General features: G+C 43.7%; 1 protein-coding gene across 1 annotated transcript in view; it reads left to right on the plus strand.

Annotated features, from left to right (window-relative positions):
- The first annotated feature begins 15,061 nt into the window (after positions 1–15,061).
- PPL (periplakin) overlaps positions 15,062–22,527 on the plus strand; it is an 86,248-nt gene continuing 78,782 nt past the window's right edge. The window contains exon 1 of the mRNA XM_070955322.1: positions 15,062–15,124. Within this exon, the coding sequence (XP_070811423.1) occupies positions 15,063–15,124 (62 nt within the window). The 5' untranslated portion in view covers position 15,062. The remainder of the gene's footprint in view (positions 15,125–22,527) is intronic.

Raw genomic sequence — 22,527 nt, forward strand, 5'->3', positions numbered from 1 at the left:
TGTTCTACTCTACTGTACTCTACTCCACTCCACTCCACTCCACTCCACTCCACTCCACTCCACTCCACTCTTCATTCCAATATCTATTCTATTCTATTCTATTCTATTCTATTCTATTCTATTCTATTCTATTCTATTCTATTCTACTCTACTCTACTCTACTCTACTCTATTTCTATTTCTATTGTGTTCTACTCTATTCTATTCTGTTCTATTGTGTTCTACTCTACTGTACTCTACTGTATTCCGTGTACTGTTCTGTTCTGTTCTGTTCTGTTCTGTTCTGTTCAGTTCACCTCTACTCTACTCTACTCTACTCTACTCTACTCTACTCTACTCTACTCTACTCATGAGATGGTAGTGATGAAAGTGCTCGCCTAGAAACCAGGAGTTGGTGAGTTCTAGTCCCACTCTTTCGCCGCCCAACCTACCTCACAGGATTGTTTGTTTCTGAGGAACATAGGAGGAGAAAGGTATATCAGAAACGTTTGCCACCTTGAGTTATTTGTAAAAATAATAAAGGTAGACCACAAATAAAGACATCTTTACAATACAATTGGTTGTGATCCAAATGCCATTGTTTTCCTGGTCTGGTCCACCTTAGTTAGCTCTCCTTATACAAAAACATGCCCAGGATTCTCTTGGGCTTGGACTGCCTCGGAATGAGGCCCCAATCCACAAATCAGAACTGGGCCTAAAATAAATGTCTTTTCTTACTCCAAAGATCCGGGCAGGAATGTTGTAAGAATGCCATTCCTTTTGGCAGCACAGCCTGTGGGCAAACACCAGTAAACAATCTCCCGAGGAAAATCCTGGGTTGGCATCAGTCATAAGGCTCAAGAAGCTTTTAAAGTGGCAACACTGGCCATCTGAAAGGGAACAGGATATCTTTAATTTCCTAACAAGGGTGGGGAAGGCTTTATAGGCCATTCCAGGTTTTATACATATTTATAATTTACTTATACACACAAAACCAAGTGTGATATTTGTACATATTTATACATATTCTGTACAGTCATTGGGGTGACTATCAATTATCACTTGATAATTGTGCATGAGGCTGCCTCATGTTGCACTTGTGTGATAAATCCCATAAGTCACACCTTGCCCTGCAGTTTATTATTCCAAAACTGAACCATAAGAAAAAAGAAAATTATTTCTTTGTTTGTTCCTTATACGTCTTTGTTTGTCCTTCCTAATTAGCCTCCTACGATCTTGCCATTCCTTCTTTTATTCAAGGAATCCTCTTTACATGCATTTAAAACCCATTCCAGTTTGAGTCCTTGCTAGCAAATGAAAACGTTCCTAAGAATTCCCACGTCCATCAAAAACAAGGAACAGATCTACAGCCTTCTGTTTTCTAAGCATCTTTTCCTAAAAGATCTTCATGTTTTGAGCATTATCAAATATATTGTCAAGGTTCTTCTGTGATATTTCTACAGCTCCATTTTACATGGTTACTATCAGGGGTCAGCAACCCGCAGCTCTGGAGCCGCATGTGGCTCTTTCATCCCTCTGCTGCGGCTCCCTGTCACCAGTCGGCTCCACAATTGATAGAGCTTTCAGTTAGGACAGGTAGAGGAAAAAGGATGCCGTGCTAGGAGGAGACTCTATGGTGGGGGAACTGGACTTCCAGTCAGTTCCAGAATTGAATGGGGGTGGGGTGGCAGTTCCGGTTAGGACCTTTGTGGCTCTTTGAGTGTTTAAGGTTGCCGACCCCTGGTTTAGATAGACCTGACTTCAAGGTCAGCCAGACTAGGAAACCAGTATTATGGTTTCCTAGCTCTGAATATTAAAACCAATTTTTTATTATAAGGTTACGGTAACAGAATCATGCAAGTGTGAATGTGCCTCCCTCCCCCCTCTCTTTATTTTCATGAGATCTGTCTGAGATGCTTTTTCAAATTACACTTCTGCTCCGGACTCAGATTTCTTTTATCCGAACATTGCCTCAGTTCTTCTTCTTGTTCCTTTTTTTTATATATATATCTAACGTTTAGCAACAAAAAAACATTTCACGGGATCAAAAGCTACAGAAGCATAAAGGATTAAGAAGAAATTAGGAAAAGATAAAAGCAAAAGTGAGACTCAGTAAAGATGAAGAAAGGAGAAAAGAAAGAAAAAATATCTAAAGACATTTCTGATCTGCTTCGCAGAAATGTAATCATTACAGGGGCGGGTTCTACTTACCTTTACTATCAGTTCGCAATGGGAGCGTGCGCTTCACTTCGCTTGCTCGCGCTTCTGCGCATACGCAGATTGTCAAATATGACATCCGGGCAGGTGGGCGGAGCCTCCCGCTGCTTTTACTACCGGTTCTAAAGAACCGGACAGAACCGGGAGTAACCCACCACTGAATCATTACCATGTTCCCAAATTGCCTGTTGTGGTTCCGTTCTTCCTTTTTAATCAATACATTCTGAAATCGTCAATTCATTTTCGCCCATTTTCAGTAAAAAGCCCATAAAAGATTTCCAGACTTTTATGAAAGTAGTTATTGTTGCTTGAGATCCTTCAGTTGTTCTTCTGAGCTCGGCTGCTTTCTTGCAAACATTTAATTGCCAAACTAGGTAACAACACAACTTACCCAAACACACACATGAGTGTATATATGTATATAAATATTTAAATATTCATAACAAATTAATGATATTTAATAAAGCTATAACCTCCAAGAGAGTTTTTTTTTAATTCCTTGTTTATTTATCTGCATTCTAGTCCTTTCTTCTGTTAACATGTCCTCTCTTGTACTCATTTAAATATTTTTTTCAAAGCATTCAAATATAAAGTGAGAGAAGCAGAGAGAGAGAGAGACATGCATTTCTGAGTCATAATAAATATTAAGAAAAAAGAAATACGCAACCGGCAGAGTGAAACTCAGACAGGAATTACACAATACGTCACGTATTGGGTTTTGATTGCTTTTTTTAATTTGTATTTTTAATGTGCGATGAGTTTGCGTTTAATCTTTACAGCCTTTGCTACAGGTTTCTTACTTTTCCTGTTCAATGACAAACAAAACAAAACAAAACAAAACAAACCAGGACTGGCCTTTTAACAAACTAGCTATCCAAGAAGCCTTCGGGTGCCGATCCCCAATCTGACACTATGTCAGAGTGTCATGCGTTCTGATGTTGCTTAAAAGCCTTGGATGGCACCCTGTGTTGGAATTTTGGCTGGTATGTAAATAATGGATATGAATCATTGCAAACCAGAAGATGTATTTATTTATTTAATAAAAAAATAACTCACCACTACCCCGGTGACACACACATTCAGACCAGCCACTGAATGGGCTCAGGGGTGAAATCCAGCAGGGTCAGACAGGTTCTGGAGAACCGGTAGCGGAAATTTTGAGCAGTTCGGAGAACTGGCAAATACCACCTCTTCCTGGCCCAGGAGTGGGGAGGGAATGGGGATTTTGCAATATCCTTTCCCTGGAGTGGGGTGGGAATGGGGATTTTGCAAGATCCTTTCCCTGGAGTGGGGAGGGAATGGGGATTTTGTAGTATCCATCCCCCAGGAGTGGGGTGAGAGTGGAGATTTTGCAGTATCCTTTCCCTGGAGTGGAGTAGGAATGGAGATTTTGCAGTATCCTTCCCCTGCCATGCCCACCAAGCCATGCCCACCAAGCCACACCACACCACGCCCACCAAGCCCCGCCCACATAACTGGTAGTCAAAAAAATTGGATTTCACCACTGAATGGGCTCCATCCCACTCTGGGTTCCCCAGGCCCCCTGGCAGAACCAGGTCTTCAGGGCCTTCCGGAAGAGTGTTAGAGTGGGGGCCGTTCTAATCTCTGGGGGAATGATGTTCCAGAGAGAGGGAGCCACCACAGAGAAGGCCCTTCTTCTGGGTCCCACCAGGTGTATCTCCCTTGGGGATGGGACCCACAACATTCCCTGCCTCCCTACTCTGATGAGTCAGGTAGATGTGACTGGCAAGAGACGGTCCCTCAGGTAATCTGGTCCCAAGCCATGAAGGGCTTTAAAGGTGAGAACCGGCACCTTGAATTGCACCCGGAAGCAAATTGGCAAAGCAATGTAGCTCCCGCAGGAGAGATGACACATGTGCACACCAGGGTCTGCACAAAATCATGCGCGCCGTTAAGGGGTGGATTCTACTTACTTTTACTACCGGTTTGCAGTGGGGCCGCGCGCACGCGCTCGCTTGCTTTGCTCGCACACGCGCTCTTCTGTGCAAGCGCATAAGCTTCTGCACATGCGCATAAGCATTTTGATGACGTCGGGGTCGGTGGGTGGAGCCTCCCGCCAATTTTACTACCAGTTCTATAGAACCGGTGCGAACCGGGGGCAACCCACCACTGGGGCCGTTGCATTTTTGCACCAAATGGAGCTTCCGGATGCTTATATATATCTTCCGTATGCAAGTAATCCTCCACTTATAATCATTTGATTAGCAACCGTTCAAAGTTAGCATGCCACCGAACAAAGTGGCTTACGATCGGTCCTCACGCTTATGGCCATTGTAGCATCCCCAGAGTCATGGGACCAAAACTTTTGCGGAATCCCAGGGCCGCGAGAGGGTCATTTGTGCCCCTCCCAACAAGCAGTCAACGGGGGAGGGGGAGGGGGGAAGCTGGTTTCACTTAACAACTGCGTGATACACTTAACGGATATGGCAAAATAGGCCGTAAAAAATAGGACATAACTCACTTAATTGACTGCCTTGTTTAGCAATGGAAGTTCCGGTCCCAATTGCGGTCCTAACTCAAGGACTACCTGTGTCAACCAGAAGGTTCTTTCTTGGAAAAGTAAAGTCTTTTCAAAAACAGGAGTAGGGTTTTACCAGGAAATGAATCAGAACCAGAATTAGGAATTATTATTATAGAGTTATTGAAGAGTTGGGTGACAATTCAATGCTGATATATATAATGAAAACAGGGGTAGAGTGTATAGTACAAATATCTACTCAGCTATGAAAGCTGACTCGGGATAATCATGGGCCAATGTTAGGTGCAAACAACCAGATCTATAGGTGAAAGTTCAATTAGCTATTTTATTGCTTGTGCCTACTTTACAAGAAACTTCCCAGACCAACAGCAAGCTACCTGCACCAGACTAGACAAGGTTCAATGCCATTTAAGGGGAGGGGGTCATGCCTTCTTGTGCCGACATAAGGATTCCAAGCTAATTCCCCACTTGACTCCTCCCTCTAGTTCCATGATGATGAACCTACGGCATGCATGCCACAGGTGGCACGTGGAGCCATATCTGTGGGCATGCGAGGGTTGCCCTAGCTCAACTCCAGCATGCATTCGCGCACCGGCCAGCTGATTTTCGGGCCTTCTGGGCCCACCGGAAGTCAGGAAACAGTCTGTTTCTGGCCTCCGGGAGGTTGGGGAAGGCCATTTTCGCCCTCCCCATGCTCCTAGAAAGCCTCTGGAGCCTGGGGAGGGTGAAAAACGGGCCTTTCAGTCCCACCGGACATCGGGAAATGGGCCGTTTCTGGCCTCTGGGGTGTGGGGGGAGGCTGTTTTCACCCTCCCCAGGCTCCAAGAAAGCCTCTGGAGTCTGGGGTGTCAGCACTTCAACCTGCATTTACTCTAGTGCTGACATAAGAAGGAGAAGAGGGGGCAGCTGGCAAGAGGACACTTGACTTCTCACCTACTTATTTTCCCTGAAGATAATATCCCCTAGGAGATGAGATGGGAGGGGGGGGACATTCCTGGGAGCTGAAGTAATAGATATGGGGAGAGTGATTTGGAAGAGAGTCAATGAGATGCAGAGAATTGGGGAATGGAAAGGGAAGGTTTGGGGTCAGGAAGTCAGAGTTGGCTACGCCACAATCGGGGACAGGTTGTCGTGCTTAATAAAATGAAAGATTTCTTCAAAGAAATTTTAAAATTGGTTTTAAATTGATTGGGATTTTAATTTGTCTGGGCCAAAACTATTTAATTTGATTTTAATTCCACTTTTAAATTTTGTATGTATGTATTTTATTGTTTGGCTGTGCACCACCCTGAGTCCTTCGGGAGTAGGGCGGTATAGAAATCAAATCAAATAAATAAATAAATAAATAAATAAATAAATAAATAAAGACTATGTGTTTGGAAATGCAATTTATTTTATCTGAGACGACATCGAAACCTGACATGGGGAGGGTGAAAAACGGGCCTACTGGGCCCATCGTGCCAAAAGCAGGAGGAGCATGGGGGGGGGTTTCATGCGTGCGTGTGCGGGGGGTTGGGGTGCATTGAATTATGGGTGTGGGCATGCGCGCGCATGACCCACACACACTCCCCCTGCTTTTGGCACACAACGGCAAAAAGGTTAGCCGTCACTGCTCTAGTTCTTCCAATCTCTGTCCGACACCCATTCCTCAGCATGTTGAAAGTTTGCAAATTATGTGAAGAGGCATATGCACCTTAGTGGTCCCCACCATTCAATCCTTGCTTCTTATTTTCCATAAGGATGCCCCCCCCACACAAACGAGACATCCCTGCCTCCTTTCTTCTCATTCATAATTAGAAGGTCCATTATATCAAATGTTAGAACAACTAATCAGTGAAACAACTTGCCTCCAGAAGTTGTAAATGCTCCAACACTGGAAGTTTTTAAGAAGAGGTTGGATAACTATTTGTCTGAAGTGGTGTAGGGTTTCCTGCCTAAGCAGGGGGTTGGACTAGAAGACCTCCAAGGTCCCTTCCAACTCTGTTATTCTATTATTCTACTCTATTCTGTTCTAAATGTGGATTTAATGCAATGAGAATTGTGCTTCCTACTCAAAGTATTTTAAGATATGAGACAGTTGGTATGAGTGGATAAACCAATGGAAAAGAAAGTCAAAATTTAGTATGGAATTAAAAGTAATAATTATACACCGTCATTAAGGGGAAAAAAAAGGGAAAATTAGGTTTGTATATATGTGTACTTATATACATTATATATACTTTGTTTGTTGTTTGTTGATATTCTTGTTTGTATTTTAAGGTTGTGAATGTTTTATACAATTTTATTCTTTTTTAAATTTAATAAAGTTTGTTTTTAAAACGAAAAAAAAAAGAGAATTGTGCTTCCTTCAAACTGTTTTTCTAAGGCCCTAAAATTATCCTGTATGGGATAGAAGTAATTACATAGATTAATTTGACTTTGATATGCTTATCAGATATTATTATTTTTTTCCACAGACAATTTTTTTTGCATGGGACATGATGGCTGGATACTTCATGCCATTCTTATGATTAAGAATAAGAATACTCTTAATACTAAGAGACTAATCCATCAACATTGGAAAGACAAATTCACAGTCTAATTACTCAGTGGATTGAAGAGCTAATGTCACCTGTAATTTAGGAATGAGTGGCCTACAAATGTAGATTACATATGGATGATTGCCATGAAATATGCTCATTCATTACTGATGTTGTATTTTTAATATACATACAGTATATACATATTGAAGAAGTTTTTGATATGTAACTGTTGTTGTTTTGCTACATTTCTTTTTCTTTCTTTCTCTTTCTCTTTCTTTCCTTCCTTCCTTCCTTCCTTCCTTCCTTCCTTCCTTCTTTCTTTCTTTCTTTCTTTCTTTCTTTCTTTCTTTCTTCTTTCCTTCTTTCCATCCATCCATCCACCCAACCAATAAAAGCATTTTTAATTAAGACATGTGAACTTGGCAATTCCTGTCATTTTTCCTCCTCTCTCAATGTTTTTTCGGATAAGATGCTTATAAAATACAAAATATATGCAGTATTTGAGATTTAAGAAAATTTGGCATACCCAGATCAAGCTTTGGATCAACCTGTTCTTATAATCTCTTTCTTTCTTTCTTTCTTTCTTTCTTTCTTTCTTTCTTTCTTTCTTTCTTTCTTTCTTTCTTTCTTTCTTTCTTTCTTTCCTTTCTTAGCCAAAATAAGATCCATTAAGCCAATGCCGATTTTGACCACTGCATAGGAATTGATCTGCTGCCCAGAGTCACCTGTTACATGAGATGAATAGCACATAAAAGGAAGAAAGGAAGGAAGGAAGGGAGGGAGGGAGGGAAAGAGGAAGGAAATAGAAAAGGAAAGAAGAAAGAAAAGGAAGGGAGGAAGATAGGGAGGGAGGGAGGGAGGAAGGGAGGGAAGAAGAAAGGAAATAGAAAAGGGAGGTAGGGAGGAAGGAAGGAAGAAAGATAGGGAGGGAGGGGAGGGAAGGGAGGGAGGGAGGGAGGGGGGAGGGAAGGAGGAAGGAAATAGACAAGGAAGAAAGAAAGACAAGGAAGGAAGGAAGATAGGGAGGGAGGGAGGGAGGGAGGGAGAGAAGGAAGAAAGAAAGACAAGGAATGAAGGAAGATAGGGAGGGAGGAAGGGAGAGAAGGTGGAAGGAAATAGAAAAGGGAGGGAGGGAGGGAGGAAGAAAGATAGGGAGGGAAGAAAGATAGGGAGGGAGGGAGGAGGGAAGGAGGAAGGAAATAGAAAAGGGAGGGAAGGTGGGAGGAAGAAAGATAGGGAGGGAGGGAAGGAAGGGAGGGAGGGAGGGAGGAAGGGAGATAAGGAAGGAAGGAAATAGAAAAGGGAGGGAAGGAGGGAGGGAGAAAGGAAGGGCACACAGCAATGTTCAAGTCTGAACCTTTCAGAATGTGCCTTTGGGTGTGTGTCTGTGTATCCTGAATATCTGGTTTGAAGCATGCACACCTATTTATGGCCAGGCTTACAAAGTTTGACTTCCTTTTGGTCATGGTTTCATATCATAACTTCAGTCACCTGGAACCTTCCCTTTTCTACCTCAGAAGAAGTCAAATATGGGTCATTTCCTGTCCCCTTTTGTGCTTCCCTTCTACAGTGAAAACTTGTAGGGCAGAGACCTGCCTTACTCCTCCATGGAGGCTGGCGTTACACCCCATCCAGTAAGCCAAGGAACACCCTCCCTAAACCAGTTTATTCAGACGGAGCTTCGAAATATACACCTGCCAGTTCGTTTTGGACAAGCGAAGACGGGAAACAAAATACAGCTGGTCCTTGACTTATGACCACAATCGAGCCCAGAATTTCCATTGTTAAGTGAAGCATTTGTTCAGGGAGCTCTGCCCCGTGTTATGACCTTCCCTGCCACCGTTGTTAAATGAATCACTGCAGCTGGTAAGCTCATAAATGTCCCCGGTTGTTAAGTGAATCCGACTTCCCCCTCGACTTTGCTCCTCAGAAGGTCGCAAAAGGGGAGATCACGTGACCCGGGGACGCTGCGACCGTCATAAATGTGAACCTGTTGCCAAGCGTCTTGTGAATTTTGATCACGTGACTATGGGGACGCTGCAAGTGGGAAAAACGGTCCTACGTCACGCTTCTCAGTGCCGTGGTAACTTTGAATGGTCACTAAATGAACTGTTGTAAGTCGAGGACTACTTGTCCTGCAAGGATCTCCGTCAGAAAGCAAATAAAGTCTATGCCGGGAATCAGGCGGCATAGAAATGGAAATAAAGAAAAAGATAAGAGGAATTTTGTGAAATAATGAAAGAAAGATTGGGGTTGCCTGGACTCCATAGTGGAAAATATTAAATCGAAGATGAATACAGCGATAGAGAGAGATGAAGGAGGAGAAGAGAGGTGGAAGGGAGAAGGAAGGAGAGAGAGGGATGGAAGAGTAGGGAGGAAGGAAGGGAAGGGAAATTAGAGTAGGAGAGAGGGGAAGAGAGGGGGGAAGAGAGGAGGAGAAGGAGAAGGAGAAGGGGAGGGGAAGTAGATAAGAGAAGAAGAGGAGGGGAAGAGAAAGTAAGAAAGAAAGAAAAGAGGGAGATGGTAGGATGGAGGAGAAAGATTGCTGTACAATTAAAAAGATGAAATGGAAGAAAGGCAACCCCGAAGAAATACAAATATAAGATAAAGAATGAATTGTTAAAGAATAAAAGGGAATAAAATATAAATAAATAGTAAAAGTAGAATTTAAGGGCAAATGAAGATATTGTGCATGTAAGTAAGCATAAAATAGTGAGATATGATTTTAAGAAAAGGGTGGGGGAGAAGATTTTGGCAAGAATTGTCATTGAGTAAAATATATTAGAATTTAATTAATTGTATAAGACAAGAAAACGGCCAATACTCTGTTCAAAAAAAGATGTGGGGAAATGTGGGGGGAAACCCAATAAAACTTGTTAAAAAAAAGAAAAGAAAGAAATGTAAATAAATTATGGTTGACTGCAGTCTGCCAGATGTTTAGACTGCATTTGGCATTTTTGCCCTCTTATCGTATCCTTCCCAAGGGACTTGCGAGAGGCAGGCGTTTGTTGGCCTTTGAACATTGAATCTTCATTAAATGAATTGACGTAAGTTAAGGACTACTACAGTACCTGCACGACAAAGGCCAGGATTATGCATGGCGCTATAAACTTCGTGGTGTGTTAGAGTTGGGTTTTGTGTGTGTTCTAGGACCCACCACTGGATTTTGTAATACGTGGCCAGCCCTGCTATTTGTGGTTTCTTCACAAATCGTGAAGTCAACCACACAACTGAGAGCAAAGCCACCAACCTGTCAGTTTTGTTTCTTTTTTAACATAGCACAGTGGAGTAAAATTTAGTTCTCGTGCGTATAAAAAACTGACTGTATTTTGTTGGAAAAAAGTAAGAGGAGAAACCTGAAAAAGAGGCCAATCTGAAAGAGTTCCATAAAGAAAATAATTGTTTATGTTTGCTTCACAAGAGGGATGCGGTGGCTGAGTGGCTAAGACACTGAGCTTGTCGATCGAAAGGTCGGCAGTTCAGCGGTTCGAATCCCGAGTGCCGCGTAACGGGTGTGAGCTCCCGTTACTTGTCCCAGCTTCTGCCAACCTAGCAATTCGAAAGCAGGTAAAAAAATGCAAGTAGAAAAATAGGGACCACCTTTGGTGGGAAGGGAACAGCGTTCCGTGCACCTTTGGCATTGAGTCATGCCGGCCACATGACCATGGAGACATCTTCGGACAGCGCTGGCTCTTCAGCTTTGAAACAGAGATGAGCACCGCCCCCTAGAGTCAGGAACGGCTGTGCGAAGGGAACCTTTACCTTTTACCTTGCTTCACAAAGCAAAATGCAAAGCAAAATCAAGAAAACCCCCTATTCTAATTAAAAAAAAATTAAAGTTAGCATGGATATGTGAATGTATTTGAAAAAAGACAATTCAAGGCCCATACTTTTCACTTGAATATGAAAGACTGCGCATTCGTAGGTACCATTTGACTAGCCCAAATAAAGGAGAAAAGTTTTGGAAACCTCAATAAATCCAAAGGACAGCCATTCGGAAACAAAGAAATGGCCTTTATAACGAAGGAAGTCTAGTAGCCATTGTCACCAAAAGGAGAAAAGTTAAAGGATCCAACCAAGAAGCAAAGGAGAAATTTCCTGACAGTGAGAACAATGAATTAATGGAATAGTTTGTCTCCTGGAATGGTGGATGCTCCATTGCTGGAGGTTTTCAAGAAGAGACTGGACAACCATTTGACCAAGGTAGTCTAAAAGTCTCCTGCCTCGAGCTGGACTAGAAGACCTCAAGGGCAGCCCTATGATTCTATGACCAGAAAGAAGGCTACCAGTATAATTTGATATTCTCTTGACAGCTGTTTCTCCAGAATTGGATAGGATCTCCTGCTTGAGCAAGTGGGGGTTGGACCAGAAGACCTCCAAGCTTTCTTCCAACCCTATGATTCTATGTTTTTTTATTATTATTATTATTTATTTATTTTTATATGCCGCCCTTCTCCGGAGACTCAGGGCAGCTTACAATGCGTTAAGCAACAGCCTTCATACTTTTGTATATTTTTATACAAAGTCAGCTTATTGCCCCCATAAACCGGGTCCTCATTTTACCCACCTTAGAAAGGATGGAAGGCTGAGTCGACCTTGAGCCTGGTGAGAATTGAACTCGCAGTAATTGCAGGCAGCTGGATGTTAAATGCTGCCTTAGTAGGAGGCATTAGCCTCCTACGCCACTCAGGCTCCTACTATTTCTACCACCAGAAACAAAAGGTAAAGGTTCCCCTTGCACATATGAGCTAGTCCAGTGATAGCTAACCTTTTTGCCATCACGTGCCAAAAGTGTGGGGAGCGTGGGGGGGGTTGCATGTGCGCGTGCCCACAGCCATAATTCAATGACACCCCGCACCCCTGTTCATGCGCCCCCCCTGCGCTACCCCCGCTTTTGGCACAATAATAGTAGGCCCATTATTTGCCCTTCCCAGATTCCAGAGGCTTTCTTGGCGCCTGGGGAGGGTGAAAACAGCCTTCCCCACCCCCCCCAGAGGCCCCCCGGAAGCTGGAAACGGCCCATTTCCTGATTTCCAGTAAGCCTGGAAGGCCCAAAAATCAGCTGGCCGGTGCGCACATGCACGCTGGAGCTGAGCTAGGGCAACACTCATGTGCCACAGATATGGCTCTGCGTGCCACCTGTGGCACCCATGCCATAGGTTCGCCATGACGGTGCTAGTCGTTCCCAACTCTAAAGGTCGATGTTCATCTCCGTTTCAAAGCTGAAGAGCCAGCGCTGTCTGAAGGCGTCTCCATGGTCATGTGGCCGGCATGACTCTACTTCATTTTTAACATGCTTTTGAACTGCTAGGTTGGCAGAAGCTGGGAAAAAGTCATGGGAACTCACCCCTTTATGTGGCACTAGGGATTCGAACCGCTGAACTGCCAACCTTTTGATCCACAAACTCAGCATCTTAGGCACTGAGCCACCGTGTCCCCCCTACCAGAAACAAAGCAGCCTTGTATAATCGACATTCTAAACACAGACAGTTGTCTAAAATGGTGCTTGGGCATGGGGTGAGGGGAGCTTGACTAGGTGACTAGATGACTAGGTGCCTGACTAGGAGGCTCAGTGGCTAAGACCCTGAGCTTGTCGATCAGAAAGGTCGGCAGTTCGGCGGTTCGAATCCCTAGTACAGGTCTCCTGCATGAGCAGGGGGTTGGACTAGATGACCTCCAAGGTCCCTTCCAACTCTTGGAAGACCTCCCAGCTCCCTCCTTAACTCGGTTGTCCTTATTTAACTCCCAAAGTGACCAGGCTCAAAACTTTGCAAAGAAGTTGTTGGTAAATTGCCAACATATCAGGAGGAAAAGGAAAAAGTACGCGCGTGTTTTCTCGCCTCTCGAAGTTAGGGGTGCAGTGGGGGGGGAGGGCAGAGGCAAAGGCTGCCTTGGCAGAGTTTTTTCCCACCCCCTCCCCCCACCCCCAAAAATATAATTTTTTTTAATTATAAAAAAGTTTTTTATTTTTAAACAAAACATAAAAACATCCATCATCCATTCCAATTACAAGTAGTGTGTCGGTCGGTTACAAATCTTTTGTGTTTCATCTCATATTCATCTTTACAACTTCTCTAATTTCTCGCATTATCAATCTAACATATATCTTTATATCCTTATTCTCATTTGTCATTCATTTAACCATGGCATTTTCCTCCCATTAAAATCACTTCCATAAATGGCATTAGAACATCTATTTCGTATTTCATATTTCATTTCCAAGTTTTATTATCTAGCCGTGGATAAAATAAATCCCATATCTTATAATATTGTTTATCTTCCTGTCTTCCAGGGGGAGAGCCTTCTCTGTGGGGGCACCTACCCTCTGGAACGAGCTGCCCCCGGAGATTCGTCAGATTCCCGACCTTCGTACCTTTCGCCGCGCCCTTAAAACACTAATATTCCATCAAGCAGGGCTAGCCTAAAATATTATTTTTAATGGGTTAGTTTATGTTATTTTAGATTATGGGCCAAACTATTTAATAATTTTAAATTGTTTTTTAACTTTTATACTGTTGGTTTTTTTATCTTGGCTGTACACTGCCCTGAGTCCTTCAGGAGAAGGGCGGTATATAAATTTAATAAAACTAAAACTAAACCAGGGTGGATAAAAATCAATGATTTTTTTTAAAAAAAAAAATCGAAAAATCAGATTTTTTTTATTTAAATCGGATTTTTTTGATTTAAATCGGATTTTTTTATTATTTTTATCGAATTTATTTTAATAAAAAACGTTTGGGGTAAAAATCTATCGTAAGGTAGTTTTCTATTTAAGGTACATAAATAATTTAGTTTATTCCGCATGAAATGGAGCTTAGTTATGTAGCAGGAGGCTGTGTATTCTGCAACGCTGGGACTATCGGTGAGTCAACAGCGGGTCAAAGGAGTAGCAGAGATGACAGTTGCTCTTTAAAAATTATGATTTCCATGGAGTTGATTTAAATCAAGCCTTTTTACTAGTGATTTCAATCATGATTTCAATTGTCATTTAAATCAACTTGATTTAAAATCAAATCCACCCTGAACTAAAGTAAAGTAAAGTAAAGTAAAGTAAAGTAAAGTAAAGTAAAGTAAAGTAAAGTAAAGTAAACTAAACTAAACTAAACTAAACTAAACTAAACTAAACTAAACTAAACTAAACTAAACTAAACTGTTCTCTAATGTCAAATGTCCATTTGCTCATTGCAGCACATTCCATAATTTTCCTAACAACTTCACCTTGTTTGCCTATTTCCTCGTTTTTCCAATGTTTAGCAAACACAATTCTAGCCGCTGCCAATCCATTCACAATCGGGTAACTCAATTCTCCGCGATATGTATCTGGCCCAAAGTTGGCTCTTGACCGTCCCTCCGCCCTTGCCCTCTCCTGCCCACGTGCCCGGGTGGCACCGGGGGCGGCCGTGGGAAGCCCCGGCAGGAACGGGCGATGCCTTAGCAACGCGCCGCAGAGCTGCTGTTTTCCCCCCGCGGAGCCCAAGCCAGGCGAGCAGCGCCGTCCCCGCCGAGACGGGGAAAACTTAATAGGTAAGCGCCACCTCTTCTGGGTGGGACCTGCCAGCGGCTTGGCCTGGGCGCAGCGCACCTCGGCTCCTCGCGCAGTGCCAGCCAAGGCGGACCGGAGCTCTCTTGCGCGCTCGCTGCACCGCGCCTCCCTTCGCCCGGCCGGACTTGGCCTCAAGCCGAGCCTGCCACCCACCCACCCACCCACCCCTTTCCCCCTCCCTACTAACCTCGGGCAACCCAAGCACCGGGCAAACCTCACACAGGACTAGCCGCGCCGGCTCGCGTTTTTTTTTTTTGGCCACTTGCAGCTGCCCCGGGGGTCGTTTGCGGAGAAGCGCCATCATGCATTCGCTTTTCAAGAAAAGGAACCGAGGCAAATACAGCCCCACGGTGCAGAAGAAGAGGTGAGGAGGGGGTCTCTCTCTCTCTCTGTCTCTGAGTTTGTGGGTGGGTGGGAGATGCGCGGAATTCCCACGGGCTTTGGGGGTCCCTGCTCGCTTGGGAGGTCAGCAGAAAGGGACCCTTTCCAACATCTTTCGGTCTCGGTTGGAGTTTAACGGGACGGGAGCAAACTGGTGGGGGGGGAAAGAGACGCGCCCCCTCCCCAATTTTCTTTGCCCTTCTTTTTTTTTTTAAACGAGGCGAAGTTGGACTCGAACTTCAGGCGATTTTATTCCGCGCTCTTCATTGCGGGCAGTTGTGTCTAAAATGGGACGAAGCGAAGGAAGGATAAGCTAAAAAAAAAAAAAAAAAAAAAGCTCTCTGCACATGCTCTATCAAGGCTCTGTTGCGATTTGCTCTCCGGTTTAACAGGAGCGTTTTTCTCTCGCCCTGCCTGGATTTGTGGTTTTGACTTTTCAGGCGTTTCGAAAAAGGACGTTTTTTTGGCAAGGGGCTAAAAATGAAAGTTCTCCTTCTGTCTGGTTTAACTGTGTTAAAAGGCTTGGCTTGTACAAATGTGGGACTGAGTCGGTTAAAGAAGGAGGATTGGCTGATTGTGTTGAAATGACCTCTCTGTTGGTGGATTCTGATGACCAGCTTTCATGTCAGTGACATGAAAATAGCTGGATTTGCTAGACGTTTTGGTCATTGTGTTGTCTGAATGGAGCCGTTGTCAGACGTGAACCCAGCCAATTGGGCTTATCAATAAACTACAGTTAAACCAACCACAGTTTAACCAACCAACCATCTGTTGCATCTATACTATATTTCTGGGTGCTTGGATATTAAGTGTCAAGTGATTAAGATGTTAATCATTAAGTGCTGTACCTTATGATTCTTGACGAACGTATCTTTTCTTTTATGTACACCGAGAGCGTATGCACCAAGACAAATTCCTTATGTGTCCAATCACACTTGGCCAATAAAGAATTCTATTCTATCTATCTATATTGTTGTTTGTGGCTTAGTGCTGTCAGGTGAAACCTACCAATGGTGCCTTACTCAAGAAATGATGATTAAGCAAACCATGGTTTACGAAAGGAGCGAACCTTGACTTTACGTGCTCGAGGTTTATTTTGATGGCTGTTTGGGATGTCCCTCACCCCTGAAATTTCAGTCCTTAGAAAACTTTTTGGCTAAGTTTCCCCCCCCCCCACTTCTTTGGGGAAGATTGAGTTTGGAGTGGTTTATGTGGAAGTGAATTCTCCTACGGCCTCTAGAACAGCCACCTAAGAGAAACGAGCATCGGATTTCAAGCTTTAATTTTCCTCTGCAGCATAGTTCCCTCTGCACTTGGCACATTCCAGAATTTAATCTCTCTGGGTGTGGTGCCATCACCCTCCCTCCCTCCCTCTTTCTCTCTTTCTCATCCTCTTCTCTCTGTTTTTGGCATTCGCCCCGATCTTTTCCCTGGGTTTCTCTTTCCCCAACCGAAGAACGTGTCTTGATGCGCCCTAAATTAAAAGGACAGTAGCCCATCTAGACTTGGGAAAACTGGGGTGGAATCCAGGAGGTGCCTTCCCCCCCCCCCGAAAAAAAAATCAGGCTATTGATCTGCCCAATCTTTCCTGATGCTGCTGGCTGGGGATGATGGGTGTTGACGTTCAGAGCATCGGAGGCCAAGAGTTGATGCAGAGGGGTTCCCGTTCTCCACGTCTAAATTTGGAGAGCCGTGTATTTCCAAAACAAGGATTGAGAAAGGGGGACCTGGGGGTGGACAAGCCTCACCATCACAGTGGGAGGAAGGTGATAGTTTTTATCAAGATCTTTTCTTACACAAACTAGCCAGGAAGAACTCCTAACCTGTTTGCCCCAAAGATGCTTTTTCAAGAGGCCGCTGGACTTTCTGGTTTTTCTTTGAAGACGTTTCGCTTCTCATCCAAGAAGCTTCTTCAACTCTGAAGAGCCGAAGAAGCTTCTTGGATGAGAAGTGAAACGTCTTCAAAGAAAAACCAGAAAGTCCAGTGGCCTCTTGAAAAAAAGCACCTTTGGGATCAAATCTCGCCAGGCTCAAGGTTGACTCAGCCTTCCATCCTTTCTAAGGTAGGTAAATTGAGGGCCCAGTTTGTGGGGGCAATAAGCTGCCTTTGTATAAATATACAAAAGTATGAAGGCTGTTGCTTAATGCACTGTAAGCCGCCCTGAGTCTCCGGAGAAGGGCGGCATATAAATCAAATTAAAACAAAAAACAAAAAAACCCCATGACCTGGATGACCGAGAATCTCCATAGACTCCTAGTTTGTTTGCTGAGGCCCATCTTCAGCCCATCCTCAGCATGGGCCTCAGCTTTCTAGATGATGCTGAAGACAGCAGACTTCCCCATTGCCTAGGCTGCTCAGGGCTGGTGGGAACTGCATTCAGCAAAATCTGAAGGGCTGCTTCGTGTTGCAAATCCCCCCTGAAAAATCAAGATATTAGCTACTCCAGCATGGGCAACCCCAGCAGTGGCTGTCTGCTGAATGAAGAGAGTCACATCAGTTGGGTAATGATATTCTCTGAGCCTGGTCATCGATGTGCCATTATAAGAGAATACATGTAGCTCAGGGTTGATCTGTGGGGTCCTTCATTAAGCTTAGAGAGCACCAAGGAACCCAAGGATTGGATATTTACAAAGTTCGGCCCAATAAGGATCGATGGAAATATCTTCTAAAAACAGGGAACCACCTGCTTCCTGCCTCTTAAAGAAAAGAGAGTTAGAAAGAAGATCGTCCAGAAGGAAGTGTCCTCAAGTATTTCTTTTTTAAAAAAAAGTTTTTAAAATTATTTTTTATTTTTATACATCTCATTGCGTGAATGGTTAGATACCTGGGCATCATACACTTCAATACAAATGAACATAACAATATTATTCCTAATAATTACATTTCATTTTTAATTTTACTGACACCTAACGTCTATCATCCTTCAGTTCTAAATCTTCTCATAATTCTTCCGTACCATCTTCACATCTGTTTCTTGAGAAGTATAAGTATTACAAGAAATATGTATTTCTTGATAAGACGGAGCTCAAGAAGAAACGTATTCCATTTCCTAGATTTTGTACCTAAGACCTTTTTCCTTTGCAATCCATCCAACTAAGAAATCTTTGTTTTTTAAAGAAAATGCTTTTTCTTAATTCATGTTTAGGGCAGTGTTTCTCAACCTGGGCAATTTGAAGCCGAGTGGAATTTGATTCCCAGAATTCTCTAGCCTGCAATGCTGGCTGGGGAATTCTGGAAGTTGAGGTCCACCCAGCTTCAAGTTGCCCAGGTTAAGAAACACTGGTTTATAAAGACTTGACAAGTTGCTCCATTTAACTTATGAAGCACAATCTGTACTCTTCACCCCCTTGTCTTTTTTTGTACCCTAAGCCAATGTTTTGCCTTTTTTTTTTTACATTTCTCTACTAAATCGCAGAATGGGTGTGTCAAGAAGGAAATAAGAAAGAATGATCTGCAGCGGCTCTGTATAAACAAAATAACCATTTCATATCATTCTTGAACATCAATAGGTCTCTCTGTCACCAGTTAGCTTGATTCTTTTTATGCCAACAAGCGAACCTCCCAAGAATGACTACGAAGCCCAAATCTTGCAAACTTTAAGCTCTGTTTATAGAATCCACTCTTGCTCCTTTTCAACTCTGGCGGCAGTTCCAAATTTCCATATAAAAGGGCTTACAGTTCTTACAAACTTCTGGGAGAGCTTTTAGAACATCTGGCCGAAGAGCAACAAAGAGCAACGAGATGGGATCTGGAGGCTAAACTCTTACAATGAATGGTTAAGGGAAGTAGATAGGTCTATTGTCACAAAAACAATTAGGAGGGCACCTGATAGCTGTCTTCTAGTATTTGAGGGGAAGTCACAGAGAAGAATAAGGGACGCGGTGGCTCAGTGGCTAAGACGCTGAGCTCGTCGATCGAAAGGTCGGTAGTTCAGTGGTTTGAATCCCGAGTGCCGCGTAACAGAATGAGCTCCCGTTACTTGTCCCAGCTTCTGCCAACCTAGCAGTTCGAAAGCACGTTAAAAAATGCAAGTAGAAAAATAGGGACCACCTTTGGTGGGAAGGGAACAGCATTCCGTGCGCCTTTGGCGTTGAGTCATGTCGGCCACATGACCACGGAGACGTCTTCGGACAGCGCTGGCTCTTCGGCTTTGAAACGGAGATGAGCACCGCCCCCTAGAGTCAGGAACGGCTGTGCGAAGGGAACCTTTACCTTTCCCAGAGAAGAGATTAACCTATTCTCCAAAGCACCTGAGGGTAGGACAAGAAATCATGGGTGGATTATCATTAAAGAGACATCAATTTGGAGAGCCACGTATTTCCAAAACAAGGATTAAAAAAACAAGGACCTTGGTGGACACCACAGTACAAGGAAGGTGACAATTTTATCAAGGTCTTTTCTTACACAAAACTAGTCAGGAAGAGCTCCTAGCTAGCCTGTTGGCTGAGAACCTTCCCCGGTTTTAGAAGAGATCAACAGGTGGCTTGGCTTTCTAGATGATGCAGAAGACAACAGCTTCACTGTTGACTAGGCTGCCCAGGACTGGTGGGAACTGGATTCAGCCAAATCTGAAGGGCTGCTTCAATGTTGTAAATCCCATGATAGCTGTCTTCCAGTATTTGAGGGGAAGTCCCAGAGAAGAGGAGATTAATTTATTCTCCAAGGCACCTGAGTTTAGGAGAAGAAGTAATGGGTGGAATATCATTAAAGAGAGATCCCACCTAGAACTAAGGAGAAATTTCCAGTTAGTGAGGACAATTAATCAGTAGAATAGCTTGTTTTCTCGAATGCTTCATCACTGGCGGTTTTCAAGAAGAGACTGGAAAACCATTTGATTTGGATGGTTAGTGTGACTTTCCATCTTTGTGCAAAGAAGATTCTCGTGGCCATTGACGTATTTAGTAACTGAGTTGCAACTTTTCTTTCTCTTTCTCCACCAAACCTAAAAGGAAAACTTCTGGTTTCAGTTTTATGTTTCTTTTAAGAAGCTTCTGAATGCAGATAAACATCTGATCCCAATTTTGTGTTTTTTTGGCTTTATCACAGGGATGATTTAAAAAAAGTGCCCTATTTCAGATTTGATTGTGAAGTAGGTTGTTTGGTACTCTAGATGTGGCTACAGAAAGGCAGAGATTTAGACCTGGTGGTCTCCGAGAAGAATTTGGGCCTCTTTCAGAAGGAGGGGGATGTTGCCAACGTGAGCAAGCTTTGGCAAGCTCTCATGTAAGGCAGTGGTGAAATTCAGCCGGTTCTATCCGGCTCGGGAGAACTGGTAGCGCCGGTGGTGGGAGGCTCCGCCCACCTGTCTGGATGCCATCACGTCCCTTTTTGGACCCTCTGCACATGTGCAGAAGGTCCTGCGCATGCGCAGAGGTGTCACACATGAGCGTAGCAAGCGTGCGCTCACATTTGCGAACCAGTAGCGAAGGTAAGTAAATTTCACCCCTGATGGAGGGGATCCACAATTCCTGGATGTTTTACCACTCCGTTGGGACATGGTGATTTATCAATGCTGTATGTATTTGTGTACCGTATTTTTTGGAGTATAAGATGCACCTTTTCCCCCCCCCAAAAAGAGGGTGAAAATCTGAGTGCGTCTTATTCTCCGAATGTAGCCCCGCCCAGCTTCTCAAACGGAGGTTTCAGAGGCTGAAAAAAGCATCAGAAAGGAAGTTTCAGAAAAGTAGACCCCAAAGAAGAGCTTCAGAAAAAAAAGCCTCCAAAGAGAGCTTCAGAGGCTTTTTTTCTGAAGCTCTGTTTCGGAGGCTTTCAGAGACAGGAAAAAAAGTTTTTACTGAAGCAGAGTTTCAGAGGCAGAAAAAAAAGCAAAAAAAAGCAAGGCTCAAAGCTTACAACCAACAAACCTGTTGCTAAAATTCACCTCTGGGAACAGCTGATTGGGGGTATTCTGGGAGGCCGATCCACCCGCCAATCAGCTTTTTTTTCTTATTTTCCTCCCCAAAAACTAAGGTGCGTCTTATACTCTGGTGCGTCTTATACTCCGAAAAATACGGTAAGTGAATTCTTCAGAAGGCCTATGGTGTGGGTAATAAATAGACTCTCCTGTTTTTTTAATTTTTAATGGGGTGTTCAGTTTGATCTCCTTTGGACTATGGGACCATGGCTCTCTGTCCCATTGTATACTACAATGAATGAGCAACCAAGAACTTGATGAATTAAATTACACCAAAATGTTTAGTTCTTCTTGATTTTGAGTGGCCGCTGGCCAGATTTCCTTCAATCACTGAAGGTACACACTTCTGAGTCAAGCTTCAAAACCAAGATTTGTTGAGGGTGGACTGGAGGGTGGACTTCTAGTTTGCAGTTTTATGAGGAACAACCCCGAAGGAGGTTGAAAAAAACAGTGGAAGATGTAGAGGTGTCTGCAGGGTATGGCGAAGGTGGAAACCAAAATTATGAGATTTATGTTCCACACATTAAAAAAAAAAACAGACAAAGCTTCAGTCCAAACACCCAACATCTTTATGGACTCCTTGAGAAGCTGGCAAGAGAACTACCGCTCCATGTTTTGGTCACGGACCACAAATAAGTGTTGATTGAAATGGATTTGACTGATTGTATCCTCTAATTCAGGGGTCTCCAAACTTGGCAACTTTAAGACTTGTGGACTTCAACTCCCAGAATTCCCCAGCCAGCCATTCTCCATGCTGGCTCAGGAATTCTGGGAGTTGCAGACCACAAGTCTTAAAGTTGTCACGTTTGGAGACCCCCTGCTCTAATTTCACCCCATTTTTAGAGGATTAGAGCAGGTAGATATAGAAATGGACTAACTAGCAGGAGTTTCTTTTGGAAGAATTTTGGGGGTGGAAAAACTTTCAGTTCAACTTCCTTCCCCAGGCAAAGCCGTCCTACAGATTCGTCATCATGTAGTTTTATCTCTATTCTTTATAGTTTTAGGTTTTGGCTTATGGGAGAAAACCAGGGGTGAAATCCAGCAGGTTCTGGAGAACAGGTAGTAGTTGGGAGAACCAGCAAATACCACCTCTGGCTAGCCCCAGAGTGGGGTGGGAATGGGGATTTTGCAATATCCATCCTCTGGAGTGGGGAGGGAATGGGGATTTTGCAGTATCCTTCCCCTGGAGTGGGGAGGGAATGGGGATTTTTGCAGTATCCTTCCCCTGGAGTGGGGAGGGAATGGGAATTTTGCAATATCCTTCCTCCAGGAGTGCGGTGGGAATGGGGATTTTGCAGTATCCTTCCCCTGGAGTGGGGAGGGAATGGGAATTTTGCCATATCCTTCCTCCAGGAATGGGGTGGGAATGGGGATTTTGTAGTATCCTTCCTCCAGGAGTGGGGAGGGAATGGGAATTTTGCCATATCCTTCCTCCAGGAGTGGGGTGGGAATGGGGATTTTGCAGTATCCT

Source organism: Pituophis catenifer, unplaced genomic scaffold, assembly GCF_029215685.1.
Source record: "Pituophis catenifer annectens isolate HBS135680 unplaced genomic scaffold, rPitCat1.0.hap2 SCAF_16, whole genome shotgun sequence".
Taxonomy (NCBI): Eukaryota; Metazoa; Chordata; class Lepidosauria; order Squamata; family Colubridae; genus Pituophis; species Pituophis catenifer.